This window comes from Cervus canadensis, chromosome 25, assembly GCF_019320065.1.
Source record: "Cervus canadensis isolate Bull #8, Minnesota chromosome 25, ASM1932006v1, whole genome shotgun sequence".
Classification (NCBI taxonomy): Eukaryota; Metazoa; Chordata; class Mammalia; order Artiodactyla; family Cervidae; genus Cervus; species Cervus canadensis.
This window is the reverse complement of record NC_057410.1, coordinates 29,974,003-29,983,491: the sequence shown is the minus strand read 5'-3', so window position 1 is coordinate 29,983,491 and position 9,489 is coordinate 29,974,003. Positions and strand designations below refer to the sequence as shown.

At 53.2% G+C, this 9,489-nt stretch overlaps 1 protein-coding gene across 2 annotated transcripts; it reads left to right on the top strand.

Moving 5' to 3' along the window:
- The first annotated feature begins 400 nt into the window (after positions 1 to 400).
- NFE2 (nuclear factor, erythroid 2) lies at positions 401 to 7,677 on the top strand. 2 transcript variants are annotated; one of them, XM_043447243.1, is made up of 3 exons: positions 401 to 684; positions 4,988 to 5,156; positions 6,393 to 7,677. In XM_043447243.1, the coding sequence occupies exons 2-3, from the start codon at positions 5,043 to 5,045 to the stop codon at positions 7,401 to 7,403; spliced, it is 1,125 nt and encodes a 374-aa protein (XP_043303178.1). In that variant the 5' UTR covers positions 401 to 684; positions 4,988 to 5,042; the 3' UTR covers positions 7,404 to 7,677. The 2 variants fall into 2 exon arrangements, with proteins under 2 accessions (XP_043303178.1, XP_043303177.1); XM_043447242.1 differs by lacking the exon at positions 401 to 684 and adding an exon at positions 2,861 to 4,032.
- Positions 7,678 to 9,489: the final 1,812 nt, after the last annotated feature.

Sequence of the window (9,489 nt, the reverse complement as noted above, 5' to 3'; positions counted from 1 at the left end):
CTTTCCCAGAGCCCAGGCTTTCCTGAAATAAAAGCAGTGTCCCGAAGGCCTACCTGCCTAACAACTGGGATGCTAGACATCTGGTCCTTTTCTCCAGCTGCTCTCCACCTTGCCAGGACTCAGTTTCCCTGTCCTGAAGAGAGTCAAAGGGGCAAAGGGCAGGGGGTTACAACTTGTACGAAGTTCAGAGGTCGCTCTGCCGCTTAGATCATCAGGTTGAAATTCATCATACGCGTGGGAGAAACGCAGAGCTGGCTGGACTCCTGGGCTCACACGGAGGGCTGGGAGCCATGTGTGCCCCACGCTGGCCGGGAGCAAGGTGGGGGCGGGGTGTGGGCAGAAACCACACCGGGCTCAAGTTTCCTCTCTTGGCCAGAAGGGGCAGGAGGAGAGGAGGGCCACGGGGAAAGGGGAGGGTTGGAGGAAGGACGGAGAACTCAGGCCGAGGGCTTCAGAGAAGAGGCTGGTGCGCCAGCCCGGAGCTCCCCGCACTCCACACCGGGCGCTCAGCGACCGCCCGGAGCTCCCGGAGCCTCCAGACTGGGCGCTCAGCGATGGCCGGGGGGCGGGGCACGGCCCTCCGCGGCTCTCAGAGGTAGCGGGGATCCTCACCCAGGAGGTGTCAGCCCAGGCCGGCGTCGTCTCGCTCGTCGCTCTCCTCACCCCGCTGGGACCCTGCCACAGGTGCTTGCGGGGCGGGCGGGGAGGAGGACTGCAGTGGATCTGGGGACAGGCTGGGGGGGCGGAGAAGCCAAAGGGAGAAGAACCAACTTGCCGGGCGATCCTAGGAGGTCGAAGAGCTTACCAGGCTGCCCCTGGTTTAGGAATTTGACAGGTGTGGGAGTTTATCTGGGAGACCTACGTGGCTTCTTGAGCCCTTTGGGATTCTTGGGGCAAAATGCTATGGATGGGGACCAGACAGTGGTCCCCCGGAGGGATGCCTCAGGGGCTGGGGAGTGACCCTGAGTAACCCTTGGGCAGGCTGGCTGTCGCTGGACTCTCAGGTATGCGGTACCATCCTTTCCCCTACTCCATCCCATCACGCTGCCCTGTCCAGCCATCTGGGGAGGTCTCAGCGAAGTTGCGGAATCTGAGACAGTGGACGCCTAGGTTGCTGAGAAGTATTGTGGCACCAGGATGGGCTGCTAGGGCTCGGAGGTGCTGAATTCTTTCCTCCCTGTGAGCCTTCTCTTCTCCAGGCCCGGGGCAGTGGGGATCAGCTGGAACTGGGAGGGAGAGGAAGGCATCCCACCGCAGCATAGTTGCATCTGACTAGAAATCTTGGCAGCTGAGGAGACAGACGGCTGGGAACAGTGGCAGAGAGGTCACCTGTCACACCTGCTGGAGCTGAGATTCTCCATCACTGGGCTTCCTAAGGGCTGAAGTTGGGGTCTAGTTGACTGGGTGACGGGACAGCAGAAGCTCGTCCCTCTTTCCCTTGTTCCCATGCACCTCTTTGATCCTGTGTGACCCCACACATCTTACTGTGCTCAGTCTCACTGTGCTCAAATCTCTCTCCACACCCTCAACTCCCTCTCCCTCCCCATGGCTCCCTCCACCCGCCCCCTTTCCCCCACATTCTGTTGCTTTCTCTCACTTCGGTGTGCCTCCCTCTCTTTGGAGATTCTTTCTAATCTTTCTAAGCTGCAGGCTGCTCACACATCACTCCACACCCCAAGTTTTACTGATCCCTCCCCCCCATCCTTTCACTGCTTCTGTTGACACCTGGAGAGGAGAGGGAAGTCTAATAAGCCTCAGAACAGGGTCCCAGAGGCAAGCCCTCTCTCTGTCTCTCCCCCTTGTCAAGGTGTTAGAGCCCTGGGGCCGCAGATGGGGCCGAATGCCTTCCTCTCCTCAGCATCCTTCCACAAACGGTCCTCACTCTGCATCCTGAAACATAAAGCTCCAGGTCATTCTGCGTGTACTCAGGGATTGTGATAAAATCTCTTTGGGTAAGCCAGAATGGTTTAGGATGAGAGTAAAGAGGGTGGATTATAGTCCCCGGAGATGGCGTCCATCCTACTTGATATGCAGTGTTGGGGGTCAAGATAGCTGTGTGACCTCAAAGTGTGGGCTAAACTGGAAAGTGAGGACCATTTGCTGTAAAAGAAAAGGGACACAGGGAGGCAGGCTGCACTTTCCCAGGACCTCTTCAGCTTCTGTACCCTTTGTGATGTTCTATTTGATCTGATTCCTTCTCCCTGAGCTATACCCCTGGCTGCCAGCTCCCTGGCCTGTCTTCAGGAAGGTAGGCTCCTAAGATCCAGAGGGGCCTACAGCTGGTGTGTAGACCACCACCCATCTCTGAGTGTCTAGGGAAGAACAGACTACTCCCTTTTGGTCTGGCGCAGACTTGTACCAGAGAGCTGGCTGGAGTTGATCCTGAGGTTCTCCTTAACTGCCTTTTTCCTTACTTCCTGTCTCCCCCAGTGACCCTTCTGGATTCTCATTTCCCTGTCCTAGGGTAAGGGGAGGATTAAATTCCTGGACTTTATGAGAAGGGGCTGATATCTAGTTTCAGAGACCAGGGCAGCCTAGAACCCAGCCTTGCTTGGATCGAGGTTGTGAAGCGAGAAGTCTGGAGATTACTTGCCAGACTTTCTGACTTTGTGTTCTTTCAAGTAAATCCATATGGTTGGACTGGTTAATAATTTTCAAAGTACGGTGGGCCTGTGGCATCAGAAACACCTACCAGGCCACTTGTTAAAGGGCTGATTGCCAGGTACCTGTACCTATGAATTCAATTTTGATGGATCTGGGGTGGCTTTCAGAGTTCTGTATTTTCACAAGCACCCCAGGTGAATGCAACCCACAATAAAGTTTGTGACTGCTTGAGCCAGATACAATCTACTGTAAGGAGGTTCTCCAGGTCTGTCTCCATTTAATGGGAGAGAATAAATAGGAAGCAATTTGCCCCAGATTATGCATGTGGAATACCAGAGAACCTGGTCTCCTGCCTCCTAGGGCAGGATCTTTGTATTGCACCCAAGAGTCAGATCCGGGAAATTATACGGAGGGACGAAACGGGATGTGTGTGTGTGTGTGAGAGAAGGTCTATGAGGCAAGAGTCATCGTCCCTGCCCCCTAAACCCCTTCTCCATTCACTTTGCCTTTGGGCAATTTCCGCCAGAACCTGGGTGGAGAAGGTGGGGTTCCGGTGTTGAAATGGCATCCTGGACAGACATAAACACCCCGCCCTCTGCCCACTGGCCAAGGGCCTGTGCCAACTCCCAGCTCTAGGGATGGCCATATAACAAGGAGGGGGCAGGCAGGGACTTGGGGTGATCCTCCTTCGAAAGGACAATTTGCAACTCTCATTAATTTTGTGGTGAGTCAGAGTGGATTCCATATTAAATACCTGTGATAGGCCATCCTTGTGGTGATCTAAGGTCATCCAACCCAACCCTATACTCTGTCTGTCCTTCTGTAAGTCTCCCCCACCCACCCAGTCTGCCTGCCTTTACTTCTACAACAAACATAGGGTATGGTGCGTGGCCCTAAGAGATCAGAGGGCCCCTGCCAAATCTACTTGGAGTGTCTTGCCAAAGGCAGGGAGAACAGATGAGGGTGAGATGGGTGTCAGGGAATAAGGAGGGGGAGTGAGGAGAAAGGGTGACAGAAAGGAGAAGATGAAGGAAGGACTGAGGGATTGCTGAGAATGTTGAACTGTCCAAGCAGAGAGGGAGGGACCTCTGAATTCAACTTGTCTCACTCCCTGGCTTTACAAATGAGGAAACAGAGGCTCAGAGAAAGGCGATGGCTTGCCCAACATCTTGCTGCTGCACAGGTCTGCAACTCCAGCCCAGATCCAAAGCAAAGGGGCTGGAAGGGAGTGAGTATTCAAGTCTCTAAAGAAATAGAGACTTGATGGTGGGATAGGGAGTAGAGTCAGCAGCTCTAGGTACCAGACCTGACTCTGCTATTTATCAACTTGAGTCTCAGCTTCGGAATGGACCTATAGGAACTTTGTGAAAATCAATCTCATAAATGAATGCCTATAGACTCCCAGGCTCAGTTCTCAACAAATGCCAAGTAAGTCTTTGCTGTGGTTATTATATGACCTGGTTTGTGGGGTGGGGTATAGCCAAGAGGACCCTGCAGGACACGGGGCAGAGGTCCAGTGTCTCCAGAGACCATTCCTCCTCTGCTGCCTGCCGCTGATAAACCTCTTATCTGGCCCAGGCAGGGGAGCCCAGGACCAGGATAGGAGGCGAGGGCAGGGCTGCTATCAGGCAGCAGGCCTGGGCCCTATCTTAGAGAAAGGGAGGGGCTGTCTGCTTGGCTCTTCCCACAACACGCTCCTTGGGGATCCCCAAGCACTCACTCTCAACTTGCAAGGAAAAGACTGAGATCCTAAAACTGAGGGCAGAGGAGGAGAGCAGGAGTGATCCCTGATCCTGCTGCAGGAGATAGGAAAAACAAAACCACAACCCTAGGTGACGTGGCTTCTGACCTGGCCTGTGATACAGTCCTGAGGAGTTAAGCAGTAGGGGAAAGAGAAGGCATCTTATCTGAAAAGAAGATAAAACCTACTGTGCTCCCAGAGGAACTGCCTACAGCCATAGCAGGTGAGGTAGAGATAACAGAGCAGAAAAAGGCTTTCTAGCTTAAGGAGTCGTTGATGAGTCCGGCATGAATGGGGGGATGAGGCGTCTCCTTCCCTCAGGTGAAGCTGGAGGGAGCCGCTCCGTGCATGACTGTGTGCTCAGTCGCTCAGTCCTGTCAGACTCTTGGTGACCCCATGGACTGTAGCCCGCCAGGCTCCTCTGTCCATGGGATTTTCCAGGCAAGAATACTGAAGTGGGTTGCCATTTACTCCTCCAGGGGATCTTCCCCACCCAGGGATCAAACCCCGAGAATCTCCTGTGTTGGCAGGTGGATTCCTTACCACTGCACCACCTGGGAAGCCCAGCTGCTCAATGAAGAAGGACAAAACTGCTGACCCATGGCAGGAGAGGCCCTAACGCTTGTTTCTCCTTTGACACAGGTTGCTGGGACCGTCTGGGCTCTCAGGACCTTGGAGCAGGCCCTGGCCCAGTAGGATGTCCCCGTGTCCTCCACAGCAGAGCAGGAACAGGGTGACACAGCTGCCCATTCCGGAGCCAGGGGAGATGGAACTGACTTGGCAGGAGATCATGTCCATCACTGAGCTGCAGGTAAGCCAGGTAGGGGGGAACGAGGTGGTGGGGGGAGGGAAAGCAGCGAAACAGGGAGTCGGGCTGGGATTGGCCCTGGGCGTGCGTGGAGGGGCTGTGGGTGTGGGGGGTGGCGCTGGAGCAAGCAGAGCCCAGGGTCTGGAGATGGAAATGTTCTGGGCACTGTCAAAAGAAGGGCTGGAGTCGAGGAGATCTGGAGGGAAGGCCAGAGCGTTGAGGGGGAGGGGTGCGGATGAGCAGGAGATAGCGGTGGTGGGAAGGGAGGATCTGATTGGGGGTGCAAGCTCTCTGGGCAGCCACTCTGCTCACGTCTCTCAACCTCACCTCCTGCCCCGCCTTCCCTTCCCCTTCCCCTGTTCTGCCCTCTTCCAGGCCTGCCCATCTTCCTCCCTCATTTCCTCCCCCTGTCCTTAGCAGCCGGGCCCCTTCCCGCAGGTAGCAGAGCTGTAGTTCAGGGGCCTCGGGAAGGGGTGGGGTCAGGCTCTGCCGGGGTCCTTTCCTCCTGCTACTTGGACAAAGGGGTGTCTGTTGGCCTAACAATGATGCCTTTGTCCCCAGCTGGGCTGGAGCAGGGTGGCTCCCCAAGGTGGGTTGGGGGCCCTGTTCTCCCCAGCATGTTCTCTCCTCCTCCTCTCTGCACCTGGGCAGGGACAGAGGGACTGGAGGGGAAAGGGCAGAGCTGACGGTGGCTCCCCAAAGTAACTCTCTGCCCCAGACCTGGCACTGTGCCCACTCCATTCTCTTCCCCTGCTCCCAGCCTGGGCCCCCAGGATCTGCCCTAAGCCCTCTTCCCACACAGCAGCTCCCTCTGCTGGGCACCCAGGGCATGGCCAGGGTCTGAACTTGACCCTTTGACCCTAGATCACGGCAGCAGGAAAAGGGTTCCAAGGGTCATCTTGGAGTGACTCCTTGTCTTCCTGAAGGAAATAAAGGGACAAGAGCCATCTCAAGCCAGTAAGAACTTCTGAAGAGGAGGGGATTCCACAACTGTTGTGGCGTTAGGTAGTCCTTTCTGAAGTCTGACTTCAGTGAGTTCCCTTCCTGTTTGAGCCGCTTTCTTCATCAACTTGCTGTGTCACAACTTCGCCAGAAGCTTTCAATGATTATTAGCAACTTTCTGCTCCCTTGTGATTATCTCACCGGTTCTTTCAGTGGGAGTCAGTTTGGTTCTGAGAGAGAGATGGTTTCTTCTCTTTCCCAGCCCGTCTACAAACCTCTCGGTGTCTTTTCTTGCAGGGTCTGAATGCTCCAAGTGAGCCATCGTTCGAGCCCCCAGCCCCCGTCCCATACCCAGGGCCCCCGCCACCTCCAAGTTACTGCCCCTGCTCTATCCACTCGGAGCCTGGCTTTCCCCTTCCTACACCACCTTATGAGCTCCCAGCACCCACGTCTCACGTCCCAGACCCTCCGTACTCCTATGGCAGCAACATGACTGTACCAGTCTCCAAACCACTGACCCTCTCGGGCCTGCTGAGTGACCCGCTCCCAGACCCCTTGGCCCTCCTGGACATTGGGTTGTCAGCGGGGCCATCCAAGCCCCAAGAAGACCCAGAATCTGACTCAGGATTATCCCTCAACTATAGTGATGCTGAATCTCTTGAGTTGGAGGGGACGGAGGCTGGCCGGCGTCGCAGCGAGTATGTAGAGATGTACCCAGTGGAGTACCCCTACTCACTAATGCCCAACTCCTTGACCCACCCCAACTATGCCTTGCCACCTGCCGAGACCCCGTTAGCCTTAGAACCCTCCTCAGGCCCTGTGCGGGCCAAGCCTACTGCACGGGGGGAGGCGGGGAGTAGGGATGAGCGGCGGGCCCTGGCCATGAAGATCCCCTTCCCTACGGACAAGATTGTCAACCTGCCAGTGGATGATTTCAATGAGCTGCTGGCGCGGTACCCGCTGACGGAGAGCCAGCTGGCCCTGGTCCGGGACATCCGAAGGCGGGGCAAGAACAAGGTGGCCGCCCAGAACTGTCGCAAGAGAAAGCTGGAGACCATTGTGCAGCTGGAGCGGGAACTGGAACGGCTGGGCAGCGAGCGGGAGCGGCTTCTCAGGGCCAGAGGCGAGGCCGACCGGACCCTGGAGGTCATGCGCCAACAGCTGACGGACCTGTACCGTGACATTTTCCAGCACTTGCGGGACGAAGCAGGCAACAGCTACTCCCCTGAAGAGTATGCGCTACACCAGGCTCCTGATGGGGCCATCTTCCTGGTGCCCCGGGGGACCAAGATGGAGGCCACAGACTGAGCTGGCCAGAGGGGTGGGACTAGTGATGGGGGTTTCCTGCATTCTCTTTCAATAAAGGTCCTCCCCATCCATGAGGCCCAGGGGGAGCTGAGTTCTGTAGACCAGGAGGGGACCACAGTGGGAAACCTGGCATTTGGAAGGTCCGAGGTGTGTTCAGTGAGGCTTGCCTGGAGGCAAGGATGTGAGGGGAGGGCTGGAATCTCTCTTCCATGGTTCAGTTTTCTAGGTTCCCAGTCTCAATTGAGCCTTGGTATATAAAGCACTCTACAGAATAGCCTTCTGCTGTGTCTTCTTTCTCGAGGGAGGGTGATGAACTGCGGTGCTCCTCAGAGCTCACTGCCTGTTGGTGGTGGGGTGTTCTGCTGAGCTTGCTTCTCTCTGTCCCCTATGACTATAGGTCGGGACACACAACAGCTGGGCCTGAGCAGTGTGATCTACCACTTTCAATCCCTTTCTCAGAGCTGGAGGCCATGAATGATTTAAGGAACCCCACCTTCTTGGCTGGCCCCCTATTTATAGAGCTATGATTGCTGCTGGAGCTGGCTAGACCCTCTGTTCCTGAGTGTTAGTACTGAAAGGCCTAGAATGCCCAATGCCCACAGGACAGGCCTTTCTTGGTTGGAACGAGAATTGGATTGGAACCCAACTTTCACCCTGATACTGGGAAAGACTGAGTGTAAGAGAAGGGGGCAACAGAGGATGAGGTGTTTGGATGGCTCAATGGCTCACTGGACATGAGTTTGAACAAATTCCACAGGGAAGCCTGGCGTCGACCACCACTGAGTGAACAAGTTTTAGAGGATTTCACACCCAGGACTGGATAAAACTTGCTCCACAGCAACACACCATATGCATTTTGGTTAAATCATCCATCTCCCTGGTTATGTTAGATGTTACCCAATTCTTGTTTTGGTGTTCTGCCCCTCCCCCACCCCTACTTCCCTTCTAGATCCTTGATCTAGGGCCTTTTGTTAGTGTTTTAGGACACAATGAAGTTTCAAACTCCCTCCACACCACACCTTTGTCCTGTTCCTTGGCAGTTCCCAATCTTCCTGATCACTAAATTATATAAGCATTTTGCTTCTATTTAACACTTCTATTCCATTTCACTAGAGAAAGCTGACTTCCAAGTTCTTGATACTCATTACAGTTGTGAGACAAAAAAATCATGTGATTGAAATAAAAACTTAATGTCTACAGATTCAGAAAAAGTTGGTCTCCACGGAACAAAATCTGAAGACAGTCCATCTTGTCAACTTTCTCAAAAACTTGAAAATATAGGGTCAGGTAGTTTTGAGATAGCAAACTAAAGTTTTTTCATTCAAATCAAACCCACAAAGATGGTAATTCAGAGACTAATCTAGACATTTATTCAACGAATTATTTAACACATAAGCTCAAGGCATCGTTCTAGGCATTGGAGATACGGTCAACAGGAGACACCTCTCATGGAGGTACACTGTAGTGGGAAAGATTACATGTACTTATCAGTACTTCAGGTGAAAGACGGAAGGGTGGGTCACAAAAATTTGAATGAGGCAATTACCTTCCTCAGTTACTTCATATAAAAAAATGAGGAATTTACTCTTAATTCTGGTTAATAACAGACTGATGGATTCACAAGCTTTCTTTTACCAAGGATGGAAACAGGCTAGAGAAAAATATAAGCACTTGCTGAAAGAGTTAAACTACTGCTTTCAAACATTTTCAGGCTTATTTTGCGAAGGTGAAGTAAAGGAGGTACTTCACCATCTGCTGGCTCTTTTTGCAGCTGAAAATAATTGACCAATAAAAGCTTGTTCATTCCTAGGAAAGGTCCACTATACTCAAGAACTTAACAGATAACTCATCCCAACTTAATCTGAATTATCATGTAGCTTTGCTTGAAGCAATCATAGTGCAGTTTTCTTTAAACAATTACAGTTGACTCTAAGAAACACTAATAAGAAACGAGGGTACAATTCTGGTGTACCAGACACCTGGCTATCATTAGTTCTATTTCCCATTCTCAATCTTCATCTGGTAAAGAACAAGCAGCACCAAGTTATTTACCATAAATATCATGGAGATAAAACAAGACACAAAA